Source organism: Branchiostoma lanceolatum, chromosome 19, assembly GCF_035083965.1.
Source record: "Branchiostoma lanceolatum isolate klBraLanc5 chromosome 19, klBraLanc5.hap2, whole genome shotgun sequence".
Lineage (NCBI taxonomy): Eukaryota > Metazoa > Chordata > Leptocardii > Amphioxiformes > Branchiostomatidae > Branchiostoma > Branchiostoma lanceolatum.
The window spans coordinates 9,789,479-9,803,748 of record NC_089740.1 but is presented as its reverse complement, the minus strand read 5'-3'; the positions used below and the strand labels follow the sequence as shown (position 1 = coordinate 9,803,748).

Below are 14,270 nucleotides of genomic sequence, written 5' to 3'. Positions count from 1 at the left end.
TCATAACTGGTGAAAATGAAAATTGAGTGAAAATGCTTTTAACAACATTGCTGGTACAATACATGAATGTCTGGTGTGTGATATCACTTAGCCCCTAGCAGGGTACAGATCTTAAAATTCGGCAAAAAAGGGAATAATTGGCCAGGAGAGTCAGTCCATGTTAAGGTAACATTCCCTCCTCCAGAGAGGCATGGCCGGTCAACCGCTTTGATAGCGAAACTCTCCAGGCAAATTATTCTCCCTATTGGCCGGTGTAGTCAGTCTAGTAGAGACTAGATCAGGGTTGTCTCCAAAACCCGTTTCTCCATCCTGGGACCGAAATTTGCTTGATAGGACGAAACAAATTTCACCCTGTCCGTCCTGAAATCTGAACGATGAAAATGTATCCTTTTAAGCTTAAAATTATGAATTTAACAACGAAAAATACAAAACATCGGCTCCCAAACAGTGAGTTGGACGGAAAATGTCAAGCTGGAGACAGCCCTGGCCTAGATATCACTGTATGTAGACAAGACAGTGTTGTTCTTAGTTGGTGAGAGAGATGAGAGCCTTAACGATGTCTCCCTGGTGTTCTCTTAACGTACGCTCTGCAACCAGCTTTGTCACCTCCAACTCTGTCATCTGTCAATCAAATCAAATCAGACAATAAAGTTAGCATACTGAACAACTGTCATTGTTTTAGATACATGTATATTTTGAAATCAGAACAATCCTCTACTGATCTTTTGCATCACATTCATCTGTCAGAGAGACAGCCAGGACCGCATAGTTCCCGTTTAGGACTTTTTAGCCTTAGTTTGTCTGTTTCGATACGTACAATGCCTTTACTTTAGGCGTACAAGCTATGTAAGACCAGGCAGTAGGGTTTGATCCCAGTCACAGTGTGATGGAGTCCTACTCTTTTCTATAAGTGTTGTGAGATTTTTGCCATGCTTGATTGGCTTAACGCCCCATGCAGGAAGACGGCCCTAACCAAAGCTAGGTGCTCATTTTCACCTGAGTCTAAAGAAATATGTGTTAAGAGCCTTTCCAAAGGGCAAAACATTGGGGCCAGCTTGGGATTTGAACCCAGAACCTTCAGATTCTAAGATAATGTAGGGAACAATGATGACTGGCCTCAGTGTGAACTGAGATGGGGTGATGATAATATTAATACACAGGCACACATATTGACACACACATACACAAATGTTAGAAATGTTGGTCAGACACACACACACACACACACACACACACACACACACACACACACACACACACACATACAACACATGCTCACACACACACACACACTTGCTTGTTTTTTTTACAGATGTACCAGAATAAGGTTTTACTCACAATCAATTCAACATCCTCTTTTCGGATCACAACCTTGGCTAGTTCTCTTTCTCTGTGGGAAAGAAGAAGAAAATTACTTAAATTGATAAGTCTATATAAGGGAATTCCCGAGGACCAATCAAGACCCAAATATGGACACATCCCGCAGGTTACCTTCTAAGTTACCAACTGCAACATGAATTCATCCATTTCTGTAGGATTTTAACTATGTCGTAGAAAGCGAAACGGTTTTTTCCCAGTGTTTTTTGTTCATGGTTAAAAAATTCTGTAGTACAGTAGTAAGACATTGGAGATGCATATTTGCTATGTCATGAATGTTGGTGAAGAGACCACTGCTAAAATAAAACTACGGCAAATATTTTTCAAGATTTACAGTTTAAATATTAAATCATTCCCACCTGCTTGCTTTTTTGCTTCTTTCTTCTGACGTTTTCTGGTTCACTAAACTCATAGCCTGTAAAAAAGGAGAGTCATTCGATATCTTATTTTTAGAACGGTATTCAATTTGTACAGAAAGTCTGGATAATATTTCTTAACTTTGGTACAACTAAGTTACGTTCAAAGCGTTGCGCCGGAATGGCTTTGTAGTATATTATATGTATGCTTCTAGATCTATAAAAAATTACGTGATCATGAAACATGCATGGGGAGGGGGGCAAACACATGGCACGTCTTACATTTTGGATGCTCTCTGTGGAAATTTCCTTCTCCTCTGCGTAGTCAGTAACCTTCTCTAGATCAGCGGCGGCTTCTGAATCCTGTTTCTTCTTCTTCTCCTTCTTGTCCGGCTGGACATTTTCCTCCTCTCCGTCCAATTCGTGATCGTGCTCGTTTTGTGTCGGCTTCGACGTCGCCATCTTGGATTGACAATGTGCGTTGTGGCTCTTTTAAAGGTTTTCTGTATCGTGAAACGGTTGTTTCACATGCAAAACTTTAACAGAGTATCATATAATTTAGATATCAATTATAAGGAATTTTATTCATAAATGTACAGTCCAGTATGAATATTGTTTGGAGTCAAATGATGCTCTAATAGCAAAAAGAATAACTTCCACAACCTACATCATACCCTTCCATGGTCGCGTGGAATTTAACCTTTCGCTGAGACCACTTGGTTTAAAAGGTGGAAAATATTTTTCATTAAACATGTTATTTTACTCAAATTATAAAAAAAACTGATATTTTACAAAATATTTTGTTATATTAATAGCCTTTAATGTATGAAATATCAGAAATTCAAAAAGTCCGCTTTGTTAAGACATATTTGACACCCCTTATAAGTATATGAACTATTCGTATGACCTACGTGAGGGTTTTGGCGGGAAACTGAAAAGAACAAAGCCAGGAAGCAAGCTAGCCCGGCTGTTGACACCCTTTTGGCGAGATTCTGTAACCAGACGTCGCTGTTTATTATTTTCCAGGTCACACAAAGAGAAGATAGAGGTAAGTCGATGTATAGCTGAGTGGGGCACTCGAAACTTCTATTCTTTTGCCAGAGAGCAAGATTTGAAAGTGTGAACGTGGGAGGGGGGGGGGGGGGGGGCTTCGCAGTAAAACAAATACTCGCGGCACTGTTGATACCTTATTCTGTTATTTGTTACTATTAACTGGTTGATGATACTTGTCATAGATATAGTCATTGTGCTCAGTCCATGCATTTAGTACATTTTACACATTTGCGCGAGGGGCAAGTACGCGCGTACGTACGTATGTTAGAACTCGATCGATGCTATACTGCAGTTTGTTGACATTCCGCTAGATTGCTCTAGTGAGTGGTCGCATGGAGATACAGTGTACTAGTACTTCGTGGTGTACAGTACAACTACATGTAGTGAAGTTCTGTATTACCACATTACGTTACTATTGTCTCATGATCATATCAGGGAATTCAGATTGCGTTATGTACAAATTATATGGCCTGCGACCATTGAAATGCAGACATCACAAGAACGTACATGGTATTACTCTTTGAAAAAAACACATCAAATGTTGATTTGATTATTTGTTCAGAGATATATAAATGATCATGAATACATACAACCAGGACTACCCAACGACCTGAAATCTTTTACAAATAGTCAGTCCTGATGACTAAACAATGAAGAAATGAATACCTATTGTTTGTGGCCATGGGAGGGCAGCGTGTAAATGTTATATACACATGTTTTGCCTTCCCTTTCACATTGTGATGAATTCAAATAAAACAATTATACAGGTCACATCCCAAAAAAAGTTTACAGATAAATGTATAGCATTGTATACATTCTCAAGCTAGCGCAAACGTCTTGCATTCACCACAGGACAAAAGTTACCACTTCACCCGACCCCCAGCCATATCCAACACACACACTCAACAAGTTATTCTTCTGTGACTTGCAATACCGGTCAAAGTTACAAGGCGGCGCTTTGACTATGTCGACGGGCGAAGTGCAGAAAATGATCCAATACTCGGACAAATACAAGGACGAAATGTTCGAGTATCGCCACGTCATTCTTCCGACGGAACTTATCCACCAGGTATGACCACACTTCTTACATAAATAACATGTACAGTATGTACTTTTTCTTAATGCTATCGCGAAAGACTCAGTAGATATGGAGACAAACCTTTTTTTTATTCCACAGATATAAATTGATTGGCGTTGAGGATAGAACTTACAATTTTAGCGTGATTTTAACTCCGAAATCTTTGCTATTTGTGTTTCTTTACTCTTGAGTTTTACTGTGAGTTCTTTTCATTTAGTTGTTTATTTTCTGTAAGAAAATCTGTCTTCCCTTTCACGACCAGTGGAAGGTCTTAGATCTTCAGTGAGCTAAACTGATTTGAGATCACTTTCACTTTCTCATCTTACTATGACATTTTCCTCTTTCTGACGTCTACTTTCTCCTCTCTCCGCATCTGACTTTTACTTTCTCATAGCAAGGAATTCAAATTGTGTTATGTACAAATTATAGGTCTGCTTTCTCCTCTTTCTGACGTCTACTTTCTCATCTCACCTTGACTTTCACGTTCTCCTCTCTCCGTTGTAGGTTCCGAAGAACCATCTCATGACGGAGACGGAATGGCGGAACCTGGGGGTGCAGCAGTCTCCGTACTGGATCCACTACATGATCCACTGTCCCGAACCGCACATCCTTCTCTTCAGACGATCGCGCGAAACCACAGCTGTTTGATGGACACTTTTCGCACATAGAGCCACACCCTTGGCTGTTAGTTTGTACTCTCAAAGCAGAGGAGTGGGTACGGCTGGGTTTCGACCTGTTTTTAGGTGTTTTGTCAGGGTTGGCGACATGAAGAAAACGAGACAAAATAGAAAGTCCGACAAAATGCCTGAAAACACGTCAAAAACCAACCGGACCCACTCCTCTGCTTGGAGAGTAATTAGTTTGTACATTCGTTTATTTCTTTGTTGTTTGTTTCTTTATGAAGAAACCATTAGCCAGAGTCCTCTCCAAGTAAGATAAAACTTAACAACAATATTTCAATTCAACATAACTAAGCCATGCTTACTACATGTTGCATGGGGCTATGCACATGGTTGTGGTAAGGTAAGAATGTCAAAGAGTTGTCAGGTAAATTTGAATATTACAACTTTGCAACACCACCTGCTAGTTTGCCACCATGAATCAATGAGAGTTATCGTGTTGGTGTGTTTTTGTCCGTTCCCATTTTCCATCTTCTAACATTTTGTGTTTAGTGATTAATGTTGTTAGGTTGTTCTACGTTTTTATGCTCCATATAACAAGGGGTTTAATGATGGACACATTTTGTATGAGGCCACGCCTACTACCGTTTGATTGACATATCCCTCATACGTCCACGCCCACTGTTGTATGATTGACGGACGTACATCACTTTCCCACGTCTTTGTTGTGGGCATTACTTTCCCACGTCTTTGTTGTGGGGCGCTCCTTTTTGTATGGCAATACACATGTAAGAAATCACGGCCCATGCTCCAAAAAACTGTGGGACATGTACAATTTTTGGAACGTTATGTCATAGTTGTAGCAGGGAATTTAGAATTAGTAGTAGTAGATGATTGCTATTTGTACGTCAATGAAGATTAGAAATTAAGGTAATAAGATGCACAGTACAAGAGTTTTTCAAGCAACTGGATAAGTTTTTTAAACGATCAGACGCTTCAGACAGAATCTGCTATCTTTTGACTGTGACTGATAGATGTTTATAGTTTTGTCATATTAGAATGTACCTTGGATTAATCTGCGATTGTAAATGGTAGACCTGGACCAAAAAAGTCGAAACTCAATGTTACATGTGACTATAAAGATGAAGCATATTGAGATACAAATGTCCGTTTTCAGAGTATTGTTTTGAAGCTAGTTCTTTTACTTATATATTTTTAAAACTTTTTCGAGATAGATTTGTCAGTCGTTTCCTTAAAGAGATAATTTACATTGTGATTTTTTAGTTCTCACATTCTATGGGCAAACTTCAACTAGTTGAAGAACTCTTAAAAACACCCCACACGCTTTGTAGATACCGTGCAAAAAACACCGAACTGACAGAAAGGGGCGTGGCATATCTCAGTTGTCATGGGAACGAGAAAAAAGACTCGTTTACTCAGCTTCCCAGTGATTGGTTTAAACTCGGTCACATCCGGGTCTGTAAGATAAAAATAAACCACTTTTCGTTCTCTGGTTACTAGTCTTACCGAAATATCCTTTTTCCTAAACTAACTTTGCAACTGGAACAGAGGGGTCGTTTTACACAAAGATCCGTTTAGAAACAGCTGTGTTTGTTTTTGTGCATATTGAGCTAGGGTCTTGTCTCCAAGTAGATGTTGGGATAAAGATCGTAACGTTTTCGGATCTGCTGTTGTTGCGCTACTCTACTCGGATTAAGTGGTGCTAAGCTTCCCTGTTCTCGTATTTGCAATCTAAAAATAGGAAATAGAGTTTTGCAACAGATATAGAGTACTGTTCTGCAGGTTAGACACGTTTTTTTACACCAGCATCTACTTGAAAATTGGTGAGTCAATAGGGGGGGGGGGGGGCAAGAAACGGAATAAAGAGGCTAATCACAACGACCCAAGGAAATATTTTGTGAAACCTAGTCGATACTTAAGCCCGTTTAGTCAAACGTTAGGCTGCGAAGTTGTTATTTTCTTTTACAGCATGGGTGGCATTCTGGAAACTTACATATATGTCTACCGGTATGTTAAAGGTTAACACTGAGCGGTTAAGGTAGAGTGACCCTGACCTATCTAGTTGGAGGCAAGTTGTAACTCACTTTTAGAGTGTTGGATATTGGATATCAAAATTCGGTGTGTCAATGTGTTTAAGGCTAACGTCAAATATTTCGACCGGAAAAGTACAAACATTCCCTGACCCAGTTTGTCGACTCCCAAGTTTGCGAGGGAGTTATGAATATAGAGAGTTGGTCATTCTGAAAATGTAGTTCTACCAGAAAGTGTGTGTAAAGAAGATGAGTCCACTGTTAAGGGTGAACCACGTGCGATTTGGCCTGTTTGACCCTTGAAATTTAGATCATATTTGCGGTGTTGGACTTGGAGTATTCTGAAATTCCAGGTCTGTCTAAGGTTAAGGTTACGTATTTTGGCGGTAAAAGCCGTTAGAGGCGTTAGGGGCATTCTGAATCACATTATTTGTTTGTTTGTACGTACGGGAAAGCAGCCGACCTCAGACTGAGGCGAAGGACAAAGATTTTTCGGTCGCCACTACTGCATTGTGGCATTCACTATGGCTAGTTTTCAGCCAAGCACACCAGTTCCCCTTCTCTTCTCGATAAGTGTGTTGGGTTCTTTTGCGTACAGAGGTTCCACAATACACGGGGCACCCGGCTTTACGTCACCGTCTTGACAACCCCATAGCTTTCCTGACATGGAATAGCCCCGAAATTTAGCCTCGATCAGGCTCCAGACGCGGCTGGAAAGCATAGAAATCAGCCAAATGCACAGATATGATAGACATACCAGACGAGTTGGCCAGCCGATAGATACAGTTTGCCACGTCTGTAGCCTGGATGCCAAACCCCCAATCTCTCAAATATATCTCGTGTGGGGTTATAGTTTAGAGACTGGGGGGTCTGGCATCAACGCTACCACGCCTGGATCCTGGCAGAGGCCACCAAATTTGGCTTGTTCCCAAAGGCGTTAGTTTGAAACGTGGCACTACACTCTCCGGCCGTTGACAAAGCCAAACTTACAGATTTAAGTACAGCTAAACCGAGCAGCGTGTGAAGAGTTTGTATACACAGTTTGTAAGGAGACCCGGCCTCTTGTTTGTCCAAAAGCCGGAACTAAAATTCCTCGGGAAGTTTCATTGTCGTTTCAACTGATGAAAAAACGTGCAAATCCTCTCGTAGTATTCATTCTGTAGTGTAGAATATAGCTTTATTTCAGGTTGCATGTTTCATTTATTGTATGTTACATATTCATAAATTGACAAAGAGTAATTTTCTAATAGAGGATAACCCTGTATGGTAATCAGTGGGTGGTCCCGGATACTAAGTACCAATGTTGTACTTAAGTTTGAATGAGCTCCAATAGAAGAGTCCCACGTCTGTTAGACCGGGTAGACTACGTGATTTGAGTGATGTAAGCTCACAAATCTAAAGAACAAACGCCAGCAAGACTGCCGTCACAAAACTACCGGTATAGACATCGTGTGGAGTCATTTTTTTTTAAATACTGAAAACGCACAGGTGTGTTTTGAAATTTCTTTATACCTAAAATCATTTTTCGGGAGTTGATTTGAAAGTGACGAACCATGCTGCCACTCTACAAAGAGAAGAAAATTTCTCCTTCCGTTGTTTGTACCCTTCTGCAAAACTCCAAGAAAGCCAAGACGATCGTTCTGGTGTTCGTCTTGCTGTGGCTTTTCCTTGGCGTGTGGCTGCTGTACAACTCCTACGTGTCGAGGGGAAGTTTCAGACTCGAGGACTTGCACCCGTTTAAGAGTAATGGCGGCGAAGGTTTGGGTCAAGAACACGGCGAAGACTCGAAGATTCACCCTGTCTTAGCGCGAGCCTTGCACATGAAAGACGACGGACATGATCTGGAAGTTGGAGTGAATGTTGCGCACCGATACTCCGATGGGCAAGGCAGCTTGACACCTTGGTCTCTTTCTCCACGTACGGAGCTGTGTAAAGGTCAGGATTTCGTTCTACTCGTGCTGGTAGAAACGTCACCGCACCGCTTCCAACAGCGTGCGGTCATCAGGAGGTCCTGGGGACAAAACACCGCAGGCAAAAGCGAAGAAGAGAACTTGAAATGGCAGGTTGTGTTCGTCATGGGTTCAGCGTCGGACGCCATGACGGATGAACGACTCGTGGACGAATCTCTGCAGTATAACGACATTCTTCAAGGAAAGTTTGAAGATCACAGAGAGGAAGATGCGCAAAAGGTAACTTTGGGTTTTAAGTGGGTTAACAGCACTTTTTCTAACGGGAGTTGTGTGCCAAGCTTTGTTCTCAAAACGGACGACAATGTTCTTGTCAACATGAAAGTTTTGGCGCCCTGGGCACGAGACGCTCACGAGATCTCGCAGAATCTCTTCATGGGTCACGTGCTTCGCGGCGGACGGCCGAGCAGGGACCAATCAGAGCCCAGGTACATCTCAGAAGCGATATATCCAAGAGACGACTTTCCCAACTTCGCACAAGGTCCCGCATACATGTTCTCATTGGACGTCGTCATTAGAATAGTTAAATCATTTCGCGCTTTCGAACATATGACGTCATTTCCGTTTGAAGACGTGTACCTCGGACTGTTGGCGGAGTACCTTCGGGTGATTCCGCTTCACGACGATCGCTTCGTGGTGATGAAGAAACCGAAGAACACCTGTCTGTATCGGAAGATGACGTTTATCTATGACGTCAGTCCACAGGAGATGCTGGGTCTCTACAACATCATTGAATCAGACGACACCGACTGCAGAGAAATTTGAAGCGAACGGAACAACTGATCGATATTGCGTTGAAGTCTTGACCATCTTGTAACTTTGTGTAACTGTAGAATGCCTTGTATGTGACTCTACTTTAGGTCAATGTTATTTCCATAAAAACGGAGGTATTGTAATTAATTGATTTGTTTGTTTGTCTTGGTGTGAGTCCGCAGTTATGTGAATATTGCAGAGTAGCAACATGCCAAAATGTGAGGAAATAATGTAATAGGATACTTGGAGAATTGGAAGTTTGGCTGGGTTTCTTTTTACATTGCATTGTCGTTAATTCGACCATCTAATTGTATCATACGGTCATTCCCTTGAAAATCACGCGAAAAATTTCCACGGAAAACCATAACAAAATTTGCTTTAAATATCATCCATGTTGGTATAAGCAAATGTTATTTCCAACACCAAAATTTTTGACTGGCCAATTCCAGTCCTTTTCATGAAATGAGCAATAAACCACTTCCGTGACGTCACGTTATGCAGATAGAACACGTGGCTCGGTGAGCAGTGGGTCATAAGTTGCAGGAAGTTTGTGGCGCCCCCCGTCTCTGTTAAGAAATGGTTGTTAGGTCCTGATGTTTGAGATCGACAGTCCATTTTTACTGTTGGAAAGTACAGTTCAATTTTGGTTCACGTCAATATTTGACCTAACAAAACATTTAGATAGACCAATAACTTTAATTTAGTCTTATGGGCAGAAATTGTAAACTTGTTTTGTAGTTCTGTTTGTCTTCAAATACCGTCTTCCAACCACCTAGTACTGTCCTTACTTCCGAGAGTTTTGTGGACGAAAAAGTTATGACCGATTTTTGGGGATAAAATATTCAGTGCGTGAAGACGGGAGAGGGTCTCGGCATAATTGTTTAACGGAATTCAATTTCAATTTGTGCTCGAGGCCGGCTGGAAAACACTTCGGCCTTGACGTGGAGAAAGCCTACAAACCCCCAATTAAAGAGCATCGTCCAACACAATATCGGCAAAAGGCTGTGGCTAGTAAGTTAGAATCATTCCCACACCTTCCGGTGCATAGGGCTGCGCCCATCACCGTTTCTGTAGCCCTTGGGCCACACAGTTGTGCAGGCACTAGCTTTGGATGCATTCTATGAAAATGTAAATTATAAGGTGATAAACGTACATGTATAGGTTGCTAGAATTAAAATCTTAAAATGTGTGTTAGTTGGAAACATTTGTATATGTTTTATCACATGTTGATGTCTAATCACTTAGACGAAATGCTCTTGATTTTCGTAGATGTTTTTGTTTGTTTGTTTGTTAGATTTGTTTGAAGTTGATTTTCTTTGCTGCAATGTTTTACCAGAGTGTGAATGGAAGAAGTGACTAAACAATGAGTGAGCCATCTTGGCTAAAGAAAGCACAAATAAATGGGTACAAAATATGATTGTTTTACATGTTGGTCCTCTGTGTATCTTTGGAATGTGGTGTCGATGGCCTAATGAGCAGGTTGCGATGCTGATTACTGGCTAGACGTTGTGTCTTTGGGAAAGGAACTTCACACGACTTTCCTCACTCCACCCAGGTGTAAATGGATACCTGACTTTGGTTGGGGAGGTAAAAGGCGACGGAAGGAGATGTTTGGACTCCGCTGTCCAATACCGTGCCCTAGACACGGTGGATAACAACCCACTACGGCCTCCAAAAAGGCTATTGGACCTTTACTTTTTTTAACCCAGGAATACCATCACGAGACATTAACACCATGGCTGCTAAAGATAACCCAGATGGCTCGTATTTGTGTCTGAGACAACGGTTCAAGGGTCTGTACGGAAAGTTTCAATACATTACCAATAGCAGGCATGTCGGGTGAGCGACAACAGCCGGGGTTCGAACTCCCGAATTCGACGTCCAGATGCAGGGTCACTACCCAGTGAACTGCGCACTGTACTCAAAAGTGGCAATGGTAGACGAGGCTCTTTAAAAACTGTAACCATCTCTGACTAGTCTCTACCAGACACAGTGGGCTACTGGAAATTAGTAGAAATACGCTGAATAACGTTAACTTGCCAGAGGCCTTAGAGATACACGTAGATAATCTAGGATCCAACTGAGTCTGGTAGAGAATAATCTTGAGGTCATCTTTACTTTAGGTCAGTCATTTTTTTTGCAACGGTCAGAACGAAAGATATAGTAGACACTGTCTGAAACGTCTGACCGTTTACAAAACTTACCCAGCTGCTTGAGTAACTTTTGTATTGAATATCTGATTACCTGGATGTCTAACCTTCATCAACGCAGGAGCAATTGTTCACAATTTCCGCATGCGGTGCCTCCTCATTGATAAACGGCTAAGACGGCGACATTACAATAGCACCACCTTCGGGCAATTTGGGGAGATTGTGGGTATATGGCTTTTCTTCGGCCGTTCACGTAAGTCTCTCTTTAAGAAACATATATAAAGTCCGCAATTCTATTCTATCTACTAACAATACATTTTCCTTGCCTATTTCCCGGCAAGGATCACCATTCCAAACATTTTCTCACCACGGCTTCCTGAAGTTTTCAAGCAAAGACCATAAGTCATGACTCGCGGATCAACCGAGTTTCCCATCTAGGGTACGCCTGGGTTTTTAACAGTCGACCCTACAGACTATATTAACGAAGAACACATGTAGCAACTACAATTAGCGGGCTTTACAGGGCTCACCCTAGCTTTGTTTTACTTCGCTTGGAAATCTGATGAGCACATTTTAGTTATTCAAACCACCGCCTTATGTGGGGTGCCCTCTTTACCGTAAGACTAGAGTTCTGGCGTCGGCGTTTTCGGCAAGTCTCCCGTCGCCGGCTAGTGGTCATTACGGCCGCTCTAATGGCGTGTTATGGCATTTTTACGACTCTGGAATCCCCCTTCCCGCCACGGTGAATCCTAGAAAAGCTGGCCGGGCGCTGGCGGGCATTTAGCAAGCACGGCAAGTAACTGTGCAAATAGCCGGGTGCAGATTAGGGAGGTGTCTGGGAGGATGAGTCCGATACAGCTGATGCGGTCGGGGGTTTACCGCTCGGTGAAGGGCTACTGGAGCCCTGGTTGGAAGGACTACGTGGGAAGGGGGGCTAGGGGTACATGTAGCAAAGTGTGTCGACTAGAGCATCAACCATGCAGGACAGATGTATTGAATACAGGACTGTAGCCAGCCAGTGGAACCCTGGTTCCGAGGAACAAGTGAGGAGAGGGCGATGAGTAACAAACTGTCTTTGATATAATAAGAGTAACAACCAGGACAGATATATAAAGATTAAACACAGAGCTGTGGCCAGCGGTCAGCCCTGGTTCCAGGGACAAGGTGGGAAGGGGGCGATGTGTAGCAAAGGTGTTTGAGTAACACTCAGGACAATTAGAACGAACACAGAATTGTCAATTAAGGTTACAGGTTTAGAATGTATTCCACCATGTAGTCCGTCTCTTAAAGTTAATAATTCGCACCTACATTTGACTTAACGTCTGACCCTAACACTTTGTCATTGAGGACCAAATTAGGGGGGGGTAGCAAAGTTTGGTCAGGCAACACAAGTGACAGGTCGATGGTACACAGATCTTTTGTCCATGAAAGTTACAAGTTTAGTATGTATTGAGAAATGTAGTCTACCACCAATAAAGGAAAACTCGCATCAACACTTGGCTTGCTGTATGCCATGTAAGGCCTCAGACTTTATTGTTGTGGAGCAATGGTTAGGGGGCGAGGTGTACCAAAGTGGGCACTTAGAACGATTCAGAACTGTTGTCAAGTCAAGTTACAGGTTTGTTAGGCATACAAAAATAATTTGATGTGCCACTTAAATGTAGAAACTTCGCACCTATTTTTCACTTATAATCGCTGTGCCATACTATACTATACGCAAAACTTTGCCGTTAGGGTTAGGAGTGTGTAGTCTCCTCCGATTATCCTAGTGTTATCATTGTGTAACGCCTTGGTCGGCGAACTCCTCAGGCAAACTATTCAGCCTATTTAAACATTTTACGGTTCTTACAGCACCCCAAGGGTTCTATATGAGCAGATGCAGCTAAACTGAACACAGTTCTAACGGCTAACTTGAGTGCAGCAGTACTTACTGCTACTATAAAGTTATAGGTTTAAATTTGACAAATATCTAGCCTGCATGCCAATAAAAGTTTTGAAAAACTCACCCCTACATTTGACTTACTGTATGCCGAATTGGACCTAAGATTTTGACGTGTGGCACTCGTGTAGGGCCAGTATGGGCAATGTATATTGCAAGCTACGAAGCTAGGGAAAAGATTCCCAGATCCTAACGTCTCGGTTTAAATATGTCATAAGTTTAGTCTATAACGGTCACTCCCACCCTAGTCTTTTATCCAGAGCTAATGAAGTCCAAAGCCGAAATGTGAACATAACAACAACAACAACCTTTTTGTTTCGCCCGGTAAATGTTGAACAAACACATTTCCAAAGGGATAAAACTGGACCAAGATTAACCTCAATCTACCTTAATGTTACAGGGCCCTCCCGGACGGTTTAGCAAGACGACATTACAGTCTGTGTTTCGTAATGCCTCTTTTATGTACTTCTCTGCACTCTGTCTAGATGGGCAAGTGTAGAAATGGTCAACATCAGGGCTTTTTTTTTACAAAAGTTTAAGATCAGAGATGCATAAGAGCTGAATCAGCAGTATACATATGAAGAAAAGTGAGCAAAAGGAAATACTTTACTGAACTATACTGTAAAATACTACCCATAACATATATATCACACTAAAAAGTTATATGACGAATTTCGACTGATTTTGTCATGCTGGGATACTTGTGGACAATCTTTGAGTTAAGTTTTCTTTCTTCATGGCAAAATATATTTGCTGGTTTGTACATATGTAGTTTTTTTTGCTATATCTATGAGCAATTGCAGATTTGATGTCTTGTAGAATAGCAAGGAAAGCAGTCTGTATTTTTGTACGGGCATTTTTGCGTTAATGGCAAATACATTCTCTTTTATGCTCTTCCAAAATGGAGTTCATGACAATTTGTCTCC

At 41.7% G+C, this 14,270-nt stretch overlaps 3 protein-coding genes across 3 annotated transcripts; 2 read left to right on the top strand and 1 right to left on the bottom strand.

Annotated features, from left to right (window-relative positions):
• Window positions 1-415: 415 nt before the first annotated feature.
• On the bottom strand, window positions 416-2,229 carry LOC136425440 (huntingtin-interacting protein K-like). The gene is made up of 4 exons (XM_066414296.1): window positions 2,016-2,229; window positions 1,737-1,792; window positions 1,339-1,390; window positions 416-621 (listed from the first exon to the last, which is right to left on the bottom strand). The coding sequence occupies exons 1-4, from the start codon at window positions 2,193-2,195 to the stop codon at window positions 526-528; spliced, it is 384 nt and encodes a 127-aa protein (XP_066270393.1). The 5' UTR covers window positions 2,196-2,229; the 3' UTR covers window positions 416-525.
• A 433-nt stretch (window positions 2,230-2,662) lies between these two features.
• On the top strand, window positions 2,663-5,997 carry LOC136426062 (cyclin-dependent kinases regulatory subunit-like). Its single transcript, XM_066414997.1, has 3 exons — window positions 2,663-2,781; window positions 3,639-3,855; window positions 4,369-5,997. The coding sequence occupies exons 2-3, from the start codon at window positions 3,751-3,753 to the stop codon at window positions 4,510-4,512; spliced, it is 249 nt and encodes an 82-aa protein (XP_066271094.1). The 5' UTR covers window positions 2,663-2,781; window positions 3,639-3,750; the 3' UTR covers window positions 4,513-5,997.
• A 1,773-nt stretch (window positions 5,998-7,770) lies between these two features.
• On the top strand, window positions 7,771-10,667 carry LOC136425747 (beta-1,3-galactosyltransferase 1-like). The gene has a single exon (XM_066414690.1). The coding sequence runs from the start codon at window positions 8,089-8,091 to the stop codon at window positions 9,265-9,267; it is 1,179 nt and encodes a 392-aa protein (XP_066270787.1). The 5' UTR covers window positions 7,771-8,088; the 3' UTR covers window positions 9,268-10,667.
• The last annotated feature ends 3,603 nt before the right edge of the window (window positions 10,668-14,270 follow it).

What these genes read in the sequence shown, in the direction of transcription:
- LOC136425440 (XM_066414296.1), bottom strand. Translation starts at nt 2,195, where the DNA reads ATGGCGACGTCGAAGCCGACACAAAACGAGCACGATCACGAATTGGAC. An exon ending in CCACAGAGAGCATCCAAAAT is followed by an intron (nt 1,793 to 2,015) that starts GTAAGACGTGCC and finishes CCTTTTTTACAG; the next exon opens with GCTATGAGTTTAGTGAACCA. An exon ending in AGAAGCAAAAAAGCAAGCAG is followed by an intron (nt 1,391 to 1,736) that starts GTGGGAATGATT and finishes TCTTTCCCACAG; the next exon opens with AGAAAGAGAACTAGCCAAGG.
- LOC136426062 (XM_066414997.1), top strand. Translation starts at nt 3,751, where the DNA reads ATGTCGACGGGCGAAGTGCAGAAAATGATCCAATACTCGGACAAATAC. An exon ending in CGACGGAACTTATCCACCAG is followed by an intron (nt 3,856 to 4,368) that starts GTATGACCACAC and finishes TCTCCGTTGTAG; the next exon opens with GTTCCGAAGAACCATCTCAT.
- LOC136425747 (XM_066414690.1), top strand. Translation starts at nt 8,089, where the DNA reads ATGCTGCCACTCTACAAAGAGAAGAAAATTTCTCCTTCCGTTGTTTGT.